Source organism: Stegodyphus dumicola, chromosome 3 (genome assembly GCF_044657685.1).
Source record: "Stegodyphus dumicola isolate Sdum_Otavi_A_Nest chromosome 3, ASM4465768v1".
Lineage (NCBI taxonomy): Eukaryota > Metazoa > Arthropoda > Arachnida > Araneae > Eresidae > Stegodyphus > Stegodyphus dumicola.
Window position 1 is genome coordinate 215,982,479 of NC_140770.1, and position 20,583 is coordinate 216,003,061.

General features: G+C 31.6%; 1 protein-coding gene across 1 annotated transcript in view; it reads left to right on the plus strand.

Moving 5' to 3' along the window:
- The window catches only part of LOC118198886 (ras-related protein Rap-1b-like), a 268,135-nt gene extending 247,869 nt beyond the window's left edge, over window positions 1–20,266 (plus strand). Inside the window, exons 4-5 of the mRNA XM_085813850.1 lie at window positions 3,901–4,148; window positions 8,320–20,266. Coding sequence (XP_085669976.1) covers window positions 3,901–4,148; window positions 8,320–8,521 — 450 coding nt within the window. The 3' untranslated portion in view covers window positions 8,522–20,266. The remainder of the gene's footprint in view (window positions 1–3,900; window positions 4,149–8,319) is intronic.
- The last annotated feature ends 317 nt before the right edge of the window (window positions 20,267–20,583 follow it).

The window sequence follows — 20,583 nt, forward strand, 5'->3', positions numbered from 1 at the left end:
AAAATTGTTGACAGAAATCACACGAGTGTCCAGAAAACCACTGGAAAATTTAAAAGTGATGGATTTATTGAAAATAAAAATGGAAGAGGAAGGAAAAGTATTTTGAGTGATGTCGGCAAAAGGTAAATTTTGAGAGATGTCAAGACTCATCCTAAAGTAAGTGCAGTCAAATTTGCTGCAGAAACTTCTCAAATCATTGACAGATGTGTAAGGGATGAAACTATACTAAATGTATTTAGACAAGCTGAATATAAATAGATAGAAACCAATTAAGACACAATAACACGCCGAATAAATACTAATTCAGAAGTCAAACAACAAAAATCAGCGTTATATTTACAAAATTATCACAGGACTAGTTTCGATGGTTTTACGGAAACACCATCCTCAGCTGCAAAACCGCAAATGAACAAGATAGGAAATAATGATTAGAAAGCCTGGACAAGAATAAGCAAGTGGCGCCATCTGTTGGTGAAACCAGAACTAAAATTTAATTTCTTTAAAGGCCGAAGGCAAATTTGGATTGGAATTAGGATCGTTAACTAGAACAGAAAGATTTTTATGAATGTGAAATGCCTCTAGGAAATTCAGTTCTCCAATGGAAGATGTTTTTTGAATAATTTTGGCAGCAGAAAAATTGAAAGTGTGATTTTCGGACCAACAATGTTGAGCAACAGAAGACTTCTGTGTTTCCTTTTTTCTAACATATGCCTCATGTTCCTTGACGCGAAATATTAAGGCTCTCTTAGTTTGGTCAATGTAAATTAAACCACACTGGCAAGGAATCCTATAAATACCACAGGAATTCATATCCGGAATGGGGTCCTTGAGTATGGAGCTCGGAATTTTATTGATGGGAGAATAAACAACACGGAAGTTAAATTTCTGCAAAATATGTGCAACTTTATAGCTAATTGATGGAAAGAAGGGAATGACAACAGAATTTTTATAATCTCCTAAAACAAGAGTGTGCCTTTTAGTGTGTTGAGATGAGAATTTTTTAGCTGCTTGATTAATAATGTTGGGTGAAAAGCCCCCGTCAATAGCTATTGCTTTTAAATAATTTAGTTCTTCATCAAGGGCTAGTTTGGAGGAGCAAACTTGAAGAGCACGGAAAACATAGGAATAAAATGAAGCTAACTGTTTAGTCGGCTGACATGATTTAAAGTGTGGTGGAAGGCAAACCGATGAAGGTTTATGGTAAACCGTAGTACTGAAGTTGGATGTGTTACGTGTGACCAGAATGTCGAGAAATGGAAGAGAATTGCAAGTCTCAAGTTCAAAAGTGAACTGAATAGCAGGATCAATAGAATTCATTGATGAAAGAACTTTATTTAAATCATCTTTATTACCTTCAAACAGGGTAAAAGTATCGTCTACGTAGCGGAACCATGCCGGGAAGTTTAAAGTTTCAAACAATTTTGATTCATAATAATGCATGTAGATATCAGCCAGGATGGGACTGAGGGGGCTTCCCGTGGCTAATCCCTCAGTTTGCTTGTAATATTTATTTTCGGAAACAAAATGTGTTTGCTTCAAACAGAGTTCAGTGAGAGAAATTAGCTCATCAATTTAGATGCAAGAGAAATGAAATTCGCGAAGTTTGGTTTTTAGACATCTTAATGCACCCTGCACTGGGACATTGGTAAATAATGATTTTACATCAAAAGAAACCATGAGTAAATTACTAGGAGAAATGTTTTTAACCTTTTTTACAAACTCTATTGAATTTTTTATGGTGTAAATGTTATTGTCTAATAGAGTGGAAAATCTAGAAACTAAATATTTAGCTAATGGCTCCGAGGCAGTGCCTAAATTTGATACAATAGGGCGGAAAGGAATACCACTTAGATGCCTAATCATTTCTTTCTGTGAATCTGAAACTTTACTGAACTTGAAAGCTTTTTTGATAGGAGCCAAAATCTTTGGAATCGAGGGTTTACAGGTCTGTGAGAAGTTAAATTATATTTTAGATTTCTCTCTTGTTCTTCTGAAAGACTAACATTAGAAATATTAACTATTGGCTTGATGTTTACAATGGGGAGATTTTTTGAACTACTTGAACTGGAAGACTGTAAAAGAAGTTTTTCGAATTTAACTGCAAGGGTGTTTTTATGACTTTTAAGTGCATTTTTCGTTCTAGACCAAGACTTTTGTTCAAGGGCAGTGAATTTTGGATATGATTTAGCGAGTTCCAGATGAAGTTTATAGAGTTCATGTTCAATTTTGGACAATTGTTGACGTGTATCCCTTATTTTGTAAATTCAATTCCTCAATTTTGTAAATATAACGCTGATTTTTGTTGTTTGACTTCTGAATTAGATAGAAACTATTCATCATCTTGCAAAATCTAAAAAAGGCGTTTGGAGTTTGGAAAAACTCATCAATTGAAGATACGAAAGTTATATTCACTAATGAAAGTAAATTCAACATTTTCGAGAGTGAAACTTTCTTACTGCATTTAGAAAGCCCAACATCCCTTTGGATACAAAAAATTATGTAATACATGGTGGTGGCTCCTTCATGTTTTGGAGTTGTGTGACTTCAACTGGGGTAGGAAATTTAGTTTTTATAGATGACAGTATGAATTATGTGATTTATTTGGATATATTCCAAAATAATCTAAACGAAAGTGTTTAAAAGCTATGTTTAGATTGACACTTCATATACCAGCACGGGAATAACCCCAAACACACAGCACATAACGTCAAAATGTTGTGTCATTTTCATTGTAAACAACAATAACGCACACTACCACAGTTCCTAGACATCAAAGTCATAGAAAATCTATGGGCCACACTAAAATACGACGTTTAGGAGAGATCATAAAAGCGATAGAAGAAGCCTTTGTTTGACAATACCTTTGTTTGTGAGATATCACAAAAATCTCATTGGTGTATTCTTAATTTTTCGAGGCAAAAATGTGCATATGTTTATTTAAAATGATTCTGAAATTTTTCATTTCAGGATATTTTCGTTGATTGTTCTTTATTTTTACTTTAAATTTAATTATTTGCTCTGTGCAAAATATCAACGTATTTGCTCTTCTTGGTAATGTTTTATTTATATTGAAAGTTAGATTTATCACATAAAAGATGTATTCTCAATTGTTTGAGCCACTGTGTACTACAGTCTCAAGATAGCCAGTTGTCAGCTTTTATTTAAGCCTAAATAAATTATTATAATTTATTATTAATTACCGTTATATGCATTATTATAACATTATTAATTTTACAGTATATTCAAAATTTTTCAAGTAGCGAAAAGTAGCAGAAACAAATGTTGTAGTAGCCAAAAATTAACCAAATCGCATAGATATGAATTTTAGTTGTATACGCTTGTCAAAAGTAGCAAGTTTGCAAATAAACATAGAACAATGTGAAAACTTTAAATAAGTGACAGTCGAAATAACATCATCACGTGCAAAGCAAGTAAAATACGTTTATATTGTAAAAAGAACGTTTATATTATAAAAAGAATGGGTCGAAACGATTTCGCTTTTTCTTTGTCGGTATTTTCTTATCTTTATCTATCTTCAGACACATTGTGTAAAAATGTTTTTTAATTGTAAAATTATTATAATAAGAAATATCAAAACTGCTAAAATTTTTGGCCACCTCCTGCTCACAGTTTAAGAAACTCTGCCATAGACCAAAACTGTCTGAACATATAGTGTAGAGTTATTATTAAAATGTTAAAAATAGTTAGAAAATGGCTTTAATATTGTCTCTAACTGGAGTTAATTATCTCTTATTTAGACACAGAAAAGATGTTCGGTATCAAAAGATCATTTATAGATTGTTTTTAGATATATTTTGCAATGCTCAGAGGACTGACGGAAATTGTTATGTTAATGGATAGGTATGTACGAAACAGCTCTCATGTATTTTTTATTTATAGGTTGTTGGTAATAAATGCGATGTTCCTGAAGAGCGGCGGCAGGTGAAAAAAGAGGAAGTAAATGAGTGGGTATTCTGTGAACTTCCGAAAATTCGAGTGAAAATTCTCGAGTGCTCCGCCAAAGAAAATACAAATATACGAGAAATATTTCGCTCGTTTCTCCAGCTTGCAAAAATACCTCTTCCCAGCGACACTCATGCGCTCAGAAGAAGGTCCAGTGCTCACGTGACAATGGGACGCTCACTTAAGTATGAGTTTCAAAATAATTTAATAATTTACAATATAATATTTTTGGAACTGCTTTAAATTGTTTGTAGGAAAATCTGTATTGTGCTATTAATTAGAGTCACTCATTTTCCCTCTTTAGGACGCTGAGAATGATAATATTTTCCATCTCTTAAAGCTAATTTTTTCGCAAATACTGTCTATTTTTTAATAACATGGGCCACTTGTGAAAGTGTATTAACTTCGTAAATTAGTTTTACTATTATACAGTTACAAAAGCTTGTTTTATTCTAATTTTGCCTTGTGCTGAAAAAGTAAACTTGTTAACACATGCATCTGTATAATAGAATTCTTAAATAATCCGTAAGTTTATAATTGTTTACTAAGTTTAATACCTATCAGTTTTATTTCAAGTGAAATTATATACGTGGAACTGTAAGTAAAATAAGCTGGCAATTGTTAATTAACGACGATGATGGTAAATTGCAGTAAAAAAACATTCTGTGATTAATTTCAAATCTAAAAGTCTACAGATAACATTATGGAAATGAAAATTCTATTCTATCCCTTGGATGCTGAATAAATTCATTATCATGCAGTTTGCTGTTTGCTTATTATTTCTTTATTTTGCATGATTTGTCGAAACTTAAATACCGAATGCAACACAGCCGTAATTTCGTTTAAAATTTGCAGTTACATTTACTTTTCAGATTTAAAAGGAAAATGGTTTAAAAATATCTTTGGTAAAACGTTATTTGACATTTATATCTCAGTGTCTAATGTTTTAAATTAACTGCATGAATTAGTAACTTATTTAAAGTAAATGAAATAAATTCTGATAATAATTATTAGATAGTTTTATTACTCTGCTTTATGTTCAAAGATGAAAACTGTACTTACAGTAATGTTAAATTTCAATTTTTAGTCGCGATATAACTATGCATTTGGACTGAAGATAAATGACTGAAGATATTTGAATTTTTTTGAAATAATGCAATATCATGCTTTAATGTAAAATTACGTTAAATGGCCAGGGTAGTAAAGTCTAAGAAATTATTTCTTAGTAAATGGAATTATTGGAACTGTTTCCAGGGTCGCATTTCTTTTACATCTTCCGGGAAAGAAATATTTTATCACTCAATATTTTTGCAATTTAATATATGAAAAAGAGAGAGAGGAGCGTGCAGCAGTAATTAATTATTATAGCTTTCCAAATGAACAAAATGCCTACTCTCAGTTATACAAACATTGGACATTGAACATTTTGCGTTGAAAAGTAAGGTAGAATCAATTGAAACATAAAATATGTATTATATTTATTAAGTAATTATTAGAAATCATGCGCATTTCAAAAAAGAAAGTTTGAATATTACAAGCAGCATTATCGTCTATATTTTAAAAGACATTTTAGAAGAAATATTAAGAAATAAATTCACATTTCCCTGCTTGGCATGATAAAATGTAAAACGTAGAAATACGAATTTTTATTTGGTATAATGATCTTGATTCCTATCTTAGCAGTAGCTTTAATTTCGATAGAATAGTTCGTCTGCTTACCACTAATAGTTAAACATAACTTGTGTATTTGTTAACATCAGTGTAATGCTGTGCTGGATATTCTCTCAAGAAATCTTTGATATTAAACATTGATCAAAGAATCTCGGTTCCCCTTTGATTTATCTTACATGATTTCTTAATTCCATTAAAATGTAGACTCCTTAAATTAAAAAACACTGTAAAATTTAAAATATATATCCATCATTTAGGCATAATTAATTTTCAATTTGTAACATTCCTTTGCGTGCTCCCTTTTATTTCCTTGAAATAATTACCTCAAAATATTTCTTGTTTTCTCAAGCATTTACCAAATTTCACAGCACTTATTTATATTTACTACTTATTATTTATTTATATATTCATTTGCTTAATTATGTATGTAATACGTATTTACTAAAATGTGGATGCTCTTCAAGTTATACGGACATGGCTTCTCGTCTATTGCCTATTTTAATATTTGCAAGCCAGTCCTATCCTATGACATCTTCCTTTAAAGTCTTTAAAAACCTATGTAAACATGTAGAATCCATATGTATGAAGTCATTTTAATTTAAGACCTTTTTGTTTAAATCTTCAAAATATAAACTCATGTTATTCGCGAAGTTGTGTAAATTATTCAGGCCAAAGAGGTACTTACAGGGGTTGGACAAAAATATGGAAACACCTTTAAAAAACATGTTTCTTTGCTTAATATGGTGTAGGAAACCCGTTGGCATCCAAAACAGCTTGCAGTCTTCTCGGAATGGATAAATACAGTTCCTGTATGTTTGTTTGCCAAGGGAATATTATACCATTCTTCCTGCAAAACGGTGGCAAGTTCAGATAACGATGTTGGCGGTGGATAACGAGAACGCACTTTCCGTTCCAATGTAGACCACAAAGGTTCAATAATATTCAGGTCTGGTGACTGTGGTGGGCATGGGAGATGGGACAACTCATCCTCGTGCTCAGAAAACCAGTCCTGGACAATGTGAGCTGTGTGAACAGGGGCTTTGTCGTCTTGAAAGACACCATCACCATCGGGGAACAAAGTTTGTACCATGGGATGAACTTGATCGGCCAAAATGTTCACATAAGTCATGGCAGTCATGTGCCCTGACACAGTTACCATGGGGCTAGCAGAGAACCACGATATGGCTGCCCAAACCATAACAGAACCCCCGCCATGTTTCACTCTTGGCAACAAGCAGTCTGTATTATAGGCTTGAGATGGCTTTCTCCAGACGTAAACTCGGCCAAAAGTGGGAAACAATGTGAAAGAAGACTCGTCAGACCATATTACTCGCTTCCACTGCTCTATAGTACAGGCTTTATGGCTTAAACACCACCTTTTCCTGTTACGGGCATTAGCATCACTGATGAACGGCTTCTCAATTGCAGCACGACCAGCAATTCCCTGTTTATGAAGCTCCCTTCTAATTGTTTTGGTACTCACAGGGTTCGGTAACACAACATTCATTTCAGCACTAACTTTTGCAGCTGTTTTCTTCTTATTTTTCGTCACAATTGCTCTTAATGATCGTCTGTCACAATCACACACTTTCGTCCGCGCTGTGATTTAGCAGATGATGTTTTTCCGCTTTTCAAATATGCGAAATAAATCTTCGATACAGTACCTTTTGAAACACTAAACACCTCGGCTACCTTAGTTACGGAAGCTCCTACCATACGTGCTCCAACAATTTGCCCACGTTCGAAGTCTGTTAACTCTGACATAATGCAATGACAACCTCACATAACAGTACTCCGACAACAACTGAACTGTTTAGCACATTTACGAAGTTGTATAGGTGGCGTCAGTAGTCAAAAACGCCAGCGCCACTTACATATTTCATTAAAATCAATCTTTCTTTTCAAACATGCATTTCACAAGGTGTTTCCATATTTTTGTCCATCCACTGTATATCTTTCTGTCCATGCCAGAAAGGATCTTAAACTTATACACCAAACAGTTCTTAGTTAAGTCATGCTAAGTAACGGAATTTTCAAAACTTGAATTTAGCAATCAGATGGCATTAACACAGCTTCTGCAGAAGAAATGCGGGAAGTGATTTCAACGGAAATCTAAGACACCGTTGTTTGAATTTCAGTGCAAACGGAATGAAAGCATTTTCACGGTCACAACAAAGTTCCAAATCGCTTGCCATTAAAGAGTTCTTAATGCTCATTGCACAACAATACTCGCCAGATCTCTCCTACTTTACATCTGGCTGTTTTCTCTTATCCAATTGGGTCTATGACAAAGTTTTCAGACAACCAAGCTATTCAAAATGACGCGTCGACTCAACAGAGGAGTTTTTCAAAACAATTGTGTTTTCCGGAGACTTCCAGAAATAGCAGGGGCGTTGTAATAAGAAGTGCTTTGGTGAATCTGTGGACAAGCATTTTCCAGAAACCTTTCGAACACAGGTGCAGTTAACATTATGATTTGAAAGTTAGGATTTAAGCCAAGAATTCAAACTGAAATTTCTTGGTTCTTTTTAGTTGCAGACACTGGAGTAGTAGAACTGAAAATTTAGAATATTTTCTTGTAAAATATATTTTCGGTATTTTGCGTATAAAATTAAATATTTTATGCAGTTTTTGTTTAAATGCCTGACTGTACCATATAGCAAGAATATTGTTTTAATAATTTAGGTTTAACAGCAGTCTGAGTCCTCAGCGTGAACAACAAGCAGAGAGCAGTCCGGAGTCTCAGCAGCAGCAGTCCACTTCACAGAAGTCAAGCAAGCCACGTAGCAGGAGTCTTATTCGTCGAACAAGCAAGAAAACTAACAAACTGAAAGATCCAGCAGCAGGTCCAGGATGCAGCGCAGATGGTGATTGCCATGTCTCTTGAATTTCTTACAGATGGGCTTTGCCTGGAATGTTTTACTGTCAGTGGTATTGAACTTGTGAATGGACAATAAAAAAGAATAAAATTCACTTCTGCATATATACAGCATTGACATAAACAACTTTCAACTAAAAAATAAACTGTTACTTTCAAATTTGAAATGCGGAGCTGAACATAGTTTTTCTGTTTATTCATATGAATTTTTAGTTAAATAGTTTTTTCCTAATTTTAAATATGGTGTTTTGTGTGTGATTTCATGTATCTCGGAGCATTTGAGAGACGGCGCTGCTCTGTGATATTGCTTATACAGTTCGAATGAATGTTGTGAATGTGGTTAACGTGTTACCATATTAATGGTTGAAATTTTATAATATTAATCTTTATGATTAATGAATGTCCCTGGTTTTTATTCTGAATAAAGTTTATGTAAATTTCTTTCATCTGTATTATAAAATGGAAAGTATTTTGCAAATCAAGGTACTTGTAGCTGAAGCAGTAACATTTAGAAACTAAAGATAAGGTTTTATAAGCGACTAATTTTTCTCCTTTCATCTTACTTTTTAAAGCAAGATTTTGAAAATTATAAAGTACATGAAAAAATTTAAATTTCTTTCAAGTAAATTTGATCAGACGATAAGTAAAGAAATTTTCAGTATACTAAATAAATGTAAGCATGTGCATGTGAAGTATTTGAAAATATGCATGTTTAAGTGTATATCAATTTTACCTCGAAATTTGATTGTGTTTGATCATGAGATCAATAATTTTTATTTAGAAGTTTCACTTTTGATATATGCATTTGCCTTCAGAGTGGTAAAGTCGTTGTAGAAAAGCACACATTTCTCTAAAGGGCACTCAATAATTCAACTATTCAGCACTCAATAATTTAATTAAAAAAAGACAATGAACTTAATTATTACTCTCGAATTTGTATAACATTTTAGAAAGGCTTAGGCTGACTAAGAGTGAACATTCTTTAAGCCTGGAGAAAAGTTAATTCAATAAGCAAATTAAAGTTACAGCGATGGTAAAAGTTGTAGCTTAATATCGGTTTTATGTAATTTTTTACGAGGAATATTCGCTATGAAACATTAGGATAAGTAGTATTTAACTAAGATTTTGAAAGTTCTGTTACAATATTTTTTATAAATAATCTAAATAACATTATTCATTTTAGTTATCTGTTGAAAAAACAACGCTTTTCTTAAAATGCTTCAGTTAAGCTGTTACCTTAAAATATGATTTAGTCTAATGATATCGCATAAATAAGTTTCACTAAAAAATATTTTGACACAGAAAACGCTTTATTTGAATCTTTGTCAAATTGTAAGCTAAAATTAAAGAACCATTTTTAATGTATTGCTTTTATCTGAAGCTTTTATTACGCAACGATTAGAGCATTAAAATACTCTAGTCGTTTTCATTATGTAATTAGGACTATTAATCTTGTGTATAAAGAAACACTAATACCATTTAAATATAATTATTGATCAGATACTTTAACTGGTTCTTGCAAAGAAGTAGATCCCAAACTTTCAGAGTTACTAGTCGTCACAATTATGTTTTCAGAAAACAAATTCTCATTTAAAATAATATGCTTGACAGTTGCTAAGGAACAACAATCTTTTTCGTTGTAAATAATGATAGACATTGTTTAAAGAAATAAAACCTGGTGGATATTCAAACAAAAGGTGTTCTGTAATATCGCTATAAGGCAAAATGTTACCGATTTTCATAAAATAGGAATATAAGAAGAAAGAAGTAAAAGAAAGAACTTCCTACAGCTACTTTCTACAATTACAAAATATTTTCATTCAGTTTGAAATGAAGACAAATATGAATCCTTCAGTATGGAAGTTGACTTGCTCGAACACTGATGCGTATTTGACATCTGTTATGCATGCTGGCCGCTAAACTATTGAGGAGAGCTTCAGGAATTCCCTTTCATTCCTCTTTCACTGTGATTTTGAATTTCTGCATTGTTCGATAAGACTTCTGTCATTGAGCAATACGTCTATCTGATGCATCGCAGGCGTCGTGTGTGGGATTTAGATACAGGGTATATACAGATCATGTCATACATTCAAAATACTTCCTTGTTTCAAAATACTTCCTTGAGTGCCGGTCAGTTCAGCAGTAACATGTGGCGGATATTGGCCTCCATGCACAGAAAGTATAGACCAACTACTTTCTGTTCATGGAGAACCCATGAAACATTCCAACTAAGTCAAAGAAATCGCAGAAGTTCAACGATTAGAGATGTGGACAGGAGTTCTGTCATTACGCATAATACTTACTCACGCAACTACTCCTCGGGAATAATTATAAGTTTTCTGAACATTAAGATGCTGATAACGGATTTTCCTCTCTCTCCATACCAACAGTTACTGAGAATCAGTATCAGTCGTGAAGCGGAAATCTTCACGATTCTAAACCATGATTCCAATCCCAATACGTCTATCAGTCTATTCTAATCCCAATACGTTGTTTTACATTAAAATAAGTTGTTCTGACATGGTGTACTCGTAACGCAATGCATGTAACAGCTTCCATGCCACATAAGCCAAGATTATGCAATCGCCGATACATGATTCTCACAGATATCTGAACGGCAGCAGCTTTGAAAATGTCTGCAGCTACTTGGCCAGGAGTAGCATTTCTGTTTCTTTCCGCCACTAGGGCGACATATTTACCCTCGTTAGGTATGGTAGTAGGGCAAAGGCTCTAGATGGTTGTCACTGCATTTCCGCATTCGGAATCCTTCTTTAATTGCGAAATAACATTTCTTCGAGACGCCTATTACTGTGGAAACTTGAATGACTCCTTGTTTCGAATTTCCTTGTTTCGAGAAGACCAACTGCTCAGCTACGTTCGTTCTCACTCAAAGATATTTTACAGAGTTTCTGAAATCAATACGTGACCCTAAATATGAAAATATGCAGTAATATTTGCAGAAGCTAACAACATTTTTATCTCGCAAACGATGCTGCTTGCAATTACGAATACGGGAACAATTTGGATAACACGAGTGCACTATCTTTTATGCAGATGAAAGGTAGTGCACTCGTGCCTTTATATGCATTTTTCTGCGATTAAGTGGTTTCAGAGAAAGTAAATTTGCGTGCATCAGTTGTTTCTCAGCAATTGTCAAGCAGTGTATTAAACATATATTTAAAGCACCGTTTCTTAAACTGGAGCTCGCAAAGCGAAATGTTGGGGTCAGAAAAATTTAAATCTGATATACGAATTTCGGGAAATTTAATAAAGGGCATTAATGAGATTAATACCCTGCCATATAAAGCCGGAAATAGGTTTGTAGGGCTATGAAGTGCCTGCAATGTAAAACTCCCGTTTTGACAAAAATCTTTGATTAAATTCTGAATCAGAACTAGAATGAATTTCGAAGAATTTCTTAAATGGCATTGAATATTCTGACTTTCAGCGTCACGTAAAGTGAAGCCACGTTTTCAGCTTTAAAGCTCATTCAATCCAAATGCTGTTCAATGCTGAAAAACAATGTAGATATTTTGTCCAGTTGTTTCGAATATTACATTAAGATTTAATTTGTTATACTGCAAAAACTCTCACTCTAAAATCACATCCTTTTCATTATAACGTGATTTCGTTAATTTTGTATGATCACGAAAAGCTCTCGATGATAAAAAGGGGTCATGACTGAAAAAATTTAAGAAACGCTGATTTTAAGCATCTAGAAATGAAGGTTTTAAGCAACTATTATAAATGACGAAAATTTAAAACAAATTACAAATGTTTTAAAAGAAATCAATAAAAAGTAATCTTCTATGGAATATTGTACGAGAAAAAAAAAAAAACCGAAGATTAAAGTATTGCATGACAACAGATAAACAATCGAAATAAAGCTATTCTTGTTCATCTGATTTAAGAAATCATATTCTTATCTGCATCATAAATATTTAAGGCAATGATTAAATCACTTAATGCTTACGAATATGTATTCAGTTCAATAATTTTTTAATCAGAAAATGTTTCTTCGTCAACAAAATCTAGGCTTCCTGCATGTTTTACAGCTCCATAAAGAGAAAAAATGTTTCTCTTTTGTGTAATTTCATAACGTCTGTGATTATTCTTAAATATTGCATATTTGAAACTGTAGAGATTTTAAAAAGTAGCCTCACCAAATTTCAAAACAGCTACCAAGTATTTACTTTTTATAATGTATAATAATATGATAAGTATTGCTTTATTGAAAAAAATGTAAATTGATATTCAGTATTTAATGCCAAATAAATGTGTTGATAGAAATGTATATTAAGAATTTAAATTGAAGTTGTGATACTGTTTTAGATGTAATTGCGAAAGAATTTTGTAGCTAACTTTAGATTTAGTTAGAATGTAGAAGAATGTAGCTGTTTATCTGTTGTGTCTTCTATTATTTGTGCATCTCCCAAATCTTAGCGTAGGCCGCATAGAAATTGTTTATGTGGAAAAACAAGGTAAAATAACCAGAAATTGTCATTTACGTTTTGGTATTCTTAATAAGTTTAGAATTTATTATTCACCATATTAACATTTCAGTATAATGGCAACTGATAGACTTTCCCAACACGATATGAAGTTTCAGAACTTTCGTTATATAATTCCGAACTTCAACCTAAATATACGATGTCCTAAAAATTGTATACAAAATTAGAAAGATCATAAAAACGTTGTTTATTAATATATGGTTTATTTTCTAAATATAAAGGTATCTGCAAAAAGTTATGTTTTGTCGATATATTTTTTTAAATATAGCTAACGCTCTCCAAACATTATCTCATGGAATCTCAATCTTCTGTGCATTTTATGTAGTAACACTTCCAAAACTGCAATCTTTGATGGGGATTTTCTTCATTTAGAGAATGAATAACTCTTGATATGTAAATGTTCAATGACAAATGAGATGGGCACGCGATTTTTAAATAATCTGTCTCAGATTTACTTTAGCTCTGGCTGCCTGTTTCCTTTTCTCCGTTTTTGTCCATGGTCTTCTGGAACACTTGTATGGGCATTCTAAACAGTTCTACTTGCTTCAATCTTTTCTTTAATTCGAGTGATTATAAGTCGCGTAGTTACATAGCTTTAAAAATCTCTCCTAATTTTTTTTTAACTCTATTTCCAAATTTTCAAATTTCCGTTCACATTTTAGAATAAAAATTGTTGGAAGTTTAACTCCACCAATTATTTAAAATAGGTCAAACTAAAGTAAGCAAATTATGAGTTCGTAAAACATATAGACACTTTGAGGAGACCCTCTATATTTTTTGCAAGGTTTGATGACTTTAGAACTTGAATAAAATCTTAGTAATTATTATTAAAAGGGAAATAGATACTGAAGAAAGTAAAAAATTAATTTTTATAGGTTAAAAATGTTTAAATTAATAATTTTAAAACTAATAAGATTAATAAAAGTAGTTATTATGTATATATTCAAAACCCATTACATACTAAATTCACGCACCGAGAAACGCTTTTAAAAGTTTAAAAAAGTTTTAACAAAAATGGTCCATTTCTGTCCGACGACGTATTCCAGATTTATGTAAACATCAAGTTCGGGGCGGAAGTGGGCATGTCTATCAATGATGTAGGGGGTGAGTGCAGTAGCCCGGTTAGATTTAAATGGTTCTTCCATTTCACGCTCTTTCTAGTGCTGCGCAACAGAATATTTTTGTCTGCGCTTTATACATTTTAAGCTGATGTACTGTGAAATTTTAAAATTATAGAATTAAATGAAAATGCATAGAAACATCAGATCGTGACATTTCGAAAAAAACCATTAAAAGAACTGTAATAGTAAACTATTTGTTTTAATAAAATTCATCATCAGTTTATAAATTATTTAATAGATAATATCAATTTAATAATAATATTTAATAGACAGCAATTAAATTGATAATAATTTAGATAATGCATCTTAGTTAATTTTTAATATTTTCAAACATTGAATGAAAAACTTTATCTGTTAAATATTCCTTAATAAATTACATTTATTAATATAATTAAATGATCTATAAATAAAATAAAGCAATTTAATAAGAAGGGGTTGCATAAAAATTATTTTAGTTTTAATTAGACATGCCATACCTTTTCCCCCCTTTACATTTTTGGCTACGTAACTGGAATGGTCAGTTTTCCTAATTTTGATTCTTCATCACAAGCTTTAATCACGTTGTACACTAATTTCTTAAAATCGCTGCGGAAAGCTAAAATCGCTAGAGCTTTCTGGAACACTAGAACTCATCGTAAAAATGAAGATTTGAAAGTAAAAGAAGGTCAGTAACAGCGATGTTCAACGATTATATGAAAAAGCACTAAATGACCCCGACATCCAAGAGGAAAAAATACTTGCGCTTTTCACTCACACTCTGTGATACTTCTTAAACAATTTGAAGTAAACTCCAATGATGGAACACAGCAATAACTTTTACTTTACACACACACACACACACACACACACAAAAAAAAAAAAAAAAAAAAAAAAAAAAAAAGAGAAGAAAAGGTATAAAAACTTATTTAAAAAAAAATAATTACATGCTTCGTGCGAGAAAATGCATACGGCTCTCGAGCCTGCGTTTCAGTTTTGCCAGTAACCTGTACATTATTTATTATTCATCTATTTCAAATGCACGAGAGATTAATAACAATATTAAAGCTGCTACAACCGCTACGACCTCCGAGAGGAAAAAATACCCCCGCTTTTCACCCACACCCCTTCAACTAAACCATGGAGGTAAGAAAGAAGGAGTGGCCAACCGGCACTAGAAGTGAAGCACTGCTTCGAAGCTTCGGTGTTCTTTGTTTACATTCAGAAGCTCGCTTGACAGTGTTCTGCTAGTATTTCGACACACGGCAGTTCCATACAAATCGAAAAAGGGACACTTTCGCATGAAAGAAACATTCATAGTGTGATGGATAATAGCAATTTGTATAGTTTAGTAATATTTACGCAAAAATCACATCTTGGTTATTTTTCGATAACTAACAACAGCGATTTTAATTATGAATTTGTTTTATAAAATTCTAAGCTGTTAAACTACAAAAATATAGATTTTAACAAAAATGTTATGCTTAAAGAATGAAAAATACCTTACGGTACCTTTAAAATTGTATATGTCTTTCGCTACCCTTGATAGAATATTCGCTACTTTTATTTTATGTTCCAAACGCCAAAATGTTTTAAATAAAATAAATTTTTTTCACACCCACATATTATTGTAACATGTACCTTTTAAAATTTTTTAGAGGAGAGGCTTTACTGCTGCTCATTTTAAACTCATCGTTTTAATTTTATATATCTGAAAAATAATCACTTTGGGCTTACACGTTTTACTTATTTGGGTTAATTAAAATTACCATCAAATGCTGCAATCATCATTAAAATATATTCATATATATTAAAATATATTCATATATATTTTTTATGTAAAACTTTCGCGTGTATGCTAAATTAGTGTAAATTACTTTACTCGAAAAATATAGTGAATGCACAGAAATTAAAGATTTGCACATGTCGGAAATGAAAAATGGGAAATATGTATGGGCATTTATGCATGTGCTTGCAAAATCATGTATCTACCTTTAACAAAATACATAAATATTCATTAAATTATTTATAAATGTGTTTGAAATGAAGAATTTATTCATTTATAAACAACTGTGAAAGTTACTGTGAAGAAATCTAATTATTAAATGTATCTAATTTTTAATGATTGTAAATGTTATCTAAATATATAATAACCTTAATATTGAATTGTAAACATAAATTGAAATTCCTGTTGACAAATACGTTATAAAACTGTTTAAGCAAGAATTGCTCGTACTGGAAAGCAATCTGTTAAAAGGTATTGTAAGGCAAATGCTATGAGATGCGCACTTAAGAAAGTAATAAAGGGTTTTGGAATGTGTATTGTTGAAATTAAGGGTAAAAAAAATCTGATAAGTATAATTAAAAGAATTATTCCCCTTGCACGTTATAATAACTCAGTTACAAGTTTTAAATAATACTTAAAAAAAAAAAAACTTATTTTATTACCTTTCTGAAATGTTCAGAGAAAGTGAAGTACTATATAAAGGATTTCGCTAATTTCTAATAATTCTCTAATTTAAAATGAACCGAATAGAGCATTAATTATAAATTGACTTATATTTTCCGATTTAAAAATGCCTCAGAAGCCAAAAAATCATGTCATATTTAAGAAAGTATTTAAGAAGAAGCTCTATAAATAGAAAAGAAATAATGCATAATTTTAATATTAATAATACAATAAACTTTGATCTTAATTTTTGTACCTTAACGAATAAAATCGAATTACCTTAAATTTTTTTCTAATGTAATTAACGAAAACTTGCGAAAATATTTCATTCAAATTAAACCATTCTGAGAAAATTGTTCTGTGAAAAGTATAGCCTTTAATTCCGTTCAGAATGAAATGATGTCTAAAAATATGTTGTTTTCATATAATTAGGATTCTGAAGTGTTGTAGAAAAAGAAAATATGTACATTTATATGTATATTTACGACGTAATTACAAAATATTTACATCCGATAGCGTCAAAATTGAACTCAATGGTAAATGACCGAATGTTTTAGTCACCACGTAGGGATCGCCAGTGCTTCAGAGCAGGGTACGGGAGAAACTGTTTAGGGCTACTTCATCTTACTTCTTACCTCCATGAACTAAACCGTGGCCTTCGAGATAACAAATATATAAGATAACTAATCTCGAAGGCAACAACTAAACTGACCCATCTTGGCTCTCAGCCAAACTGCTCTCGCTAGTGTAGTTAGACAGTAAGAATTCTAATTCACCTTTCTTTGCATTAAATTTAATAAAAATAAAACTTACAGGAAACTCTCAAACTAAAGGATTACTTTAAAACTAATTTTTAAGTAATATGAGAACTATTTACTATTACTATTATTATTTTAAACGTTAATACTTTAACTATTGCTGGAATTACTATCGTGCTAAAAAGGGATCTTTCGTATTCATTCACACTTAATGAATCCATCTTATTCACAAAATCAGAATTTGAGTTTTTTAAATACCGCTTTTTATTTTTTCTTTACATTGTTCCTAATATATAAGACGTAAATTGAAATGGCCCACCAGCGACTGAGCGGAAAAATTACTGAAAACTGGTAGTTCCGACTTGGGTTCGATTCTATTCTCATGGGCTGGCAACATGAACGTTTTCGTGTCTTTCCTATATGTACTGTATATTCAAGCCAGTTTTCCTCAGAAAGTCCTCCATAAAGGCATCTTTTCCTTTAGGCATGTAACCATTGTGGTGTGCTTTACCGCAATCAATTAATTAAAAACATAAAACAGTAATGAGATTTCTAATAATTAAAAATTTGTGATAAAATTCGCTTAAATGGGAGCTCAGTATTGCGATTTCAGTAAACGAATGGAAACTAATTTAGCGAACGAAATATAAAATTAAATTAATATAAAATTAATTAAACGAAATATAAAAGGAAAATTTTAAAAGAAAAAAGAATTATTCTAAGCAATTAATTTAACTAGGATTGCGCAAAGTAATTAATGTTAACTAGGAAATAATTTTTATGTAAAAGTTTGCATTTATTTAAAAGGATTTCTTTCTCAAATCCCTTTATCAAGTTTTTGGAAAGTGATACTACTCCGTTTCTACATTATTGGGAAATACTGTGTGCTCTAGACGAGAATAAATATTTGCAAATGGTAATGTTTCATATTTCAACCCCATTATCAGTATCAGATCCACTTTCACCCTCGGATTTTCTTACACATTCTTACATGAAGTTAGCAAACGATTAAAGTTTTGCATTTTAAAAGATTATTCGCAAAGAATCACATTATAAAAATGTTTGAAAGTGTAAACCCAAATACCAGAACGATAGTTGGTGAATGCATCTGGGAAAATGGTTCTAAATGTTACGTATGACGGTATTAAAAAAGGAATTAATTTTTCGCTTGTAGTACTCAGTCTCTTGATTGTTTTGCATATATGAGGTTTAGAATAACTTCCTTCTATTTTCTGCATTATGATGGTGTATAATGATGCTACTGTTTGCAGACAACATCTCAGCATAGATAAAAACAGTTATTTTCGGGTTTTGTTTTATTTACCTTCTGACAGCATATGTTAGTAATATTATTTTTGAGAAATACCTTTATTAGTTGTACAATAGTCAAGTCTCATGCACTGGAGCGGAAGCATATCGTAGAATATGAACTAAGGGATTAGAAAAGAGTGTAAGTAGAAGACAATAACAGCATACTGTAAATTAAAAGCTGGTTTTTAAGCTGTCAGAGTTAGAATATAGTGTGCATCTATTATATTGTTTAGCCTAAGCTAACCGTGGCTTCACTGACGAAAATGAAAAGATCGAATCTGACCCTTTTGCTCAGTTTGAAAAAGAATTTTCTACAACAATATTCAATTTCAATGTAGAGCTTCACACCCTTATATTTCTACTTTGAAAAATTCAACTAATTCGGATTTTTCAATGACCATGAAAAATGGCAACAGCGCTTCAGTGGGAAGTGGAAAAAGTAAAATGTCACCATTATGTATCACCACATCATTTATTCAATCTGATGACTTTTAATTTTATTTTGAAATCATCACTAAATATGCACTTTAGACTTTTTCATATTTTCTACTGAATAGGACGACTACTTAAACGAAATTGTTAAACGTGCTGTGGTTAGCAAATTCACAGAACAGTAGAAAAACGCTAAATGAGAAATATAGCATTCTAGGATGCTCAAAGAAAAGTGTAACCTTTGATTAGCAAGCACCATCTAATGATTTTTCTTCTACCATAATTAATACTGGTTCTAACTGCTATTGTATACATACAGTCTACATTATACATCATTATTCTCATAGTCGCATTACAGTGACTATGTTGATAATTATTAAAAAGTTCTGTGATCGGAGATTTATATCATAGCGATAAATAAACATATAATGTTCTACAGATTCACATTTTAGAAGGAGTTATTTGTTGGCACTCTACAAAAATGCAAAACTCACTTCTGCTTTTCCTTCAAAAAACGTAAGTCTTCATTGCATCATTATATTATTTATCACTCAAACTAAATAAAGCTGCAGCGCTGCATTAACCCTAAAACTATAATTTCTCTTAATAAGTCTTTCATTATGGGGTACTCTGTCAAGATGTTTTGTATCACTATGATAAAATTCTTCATCGAAGAGTGCTAAAATTTTAAAATTACCTGGTGAAAATTTGAGCACAGAAATATTTGCCACTGATTTTTCTACTACTCTTCTATTTATGATTAGACACGTTTTTTATGACTGAAGAATAGCCTAGTTTAAGAAATAAAACATAACCTTACATAGAAGGAAAATTGTTTGGATGCTTTCATAAAAAGGTGTATTTATTTTTTATATTTTAAAATACCTACCTTTAAATATCTTTATATTTTGTCGAAAACCATGAGAAACCCCTTCTGTTTGTCTTTTATTAAATATATGTATTATTTCTCAAGTACGTGCGAATTATCGGGGCTTTAAAAATAAAGCATTTTAGACCTTTCATATAGCAGAGACGTATACGGGACCATGTGTTTGTATGGGTCCAAAAACCACCGTTTCGAGAAACGTAATTTATGAGGTTATATATACTGATTGTTTGTAATATGTGTATCTTTATATATATTAATACGATATATATTGTTCTTGATGTGGACTATTAAAATCATGTTAATGAAACTGAGTTTTTCTTTATTTCAAAATTTTGAAAAATCTTTTATATTTTGGGAACTAACTGAAACCGAAAGCCCGATAACTACAGTATTTATTGGAGAAAGGCGTCATCTTAACACTTAATAAAAGAGAAAGACGGTGACAAGAATATAAGTATTATTGTTTATTGGATTTCTATGGTTAGTGAGTAATTAACGATAACAAAATTAAGCGAAGAGTATCTGATTTAGAAGTTATAATTTCATGGGGGATTTTTCAAAGATATCTTTATAGTATCTGAGTTACACACGAAGAAAAGAATAAAATTATCAATACAACCAGTC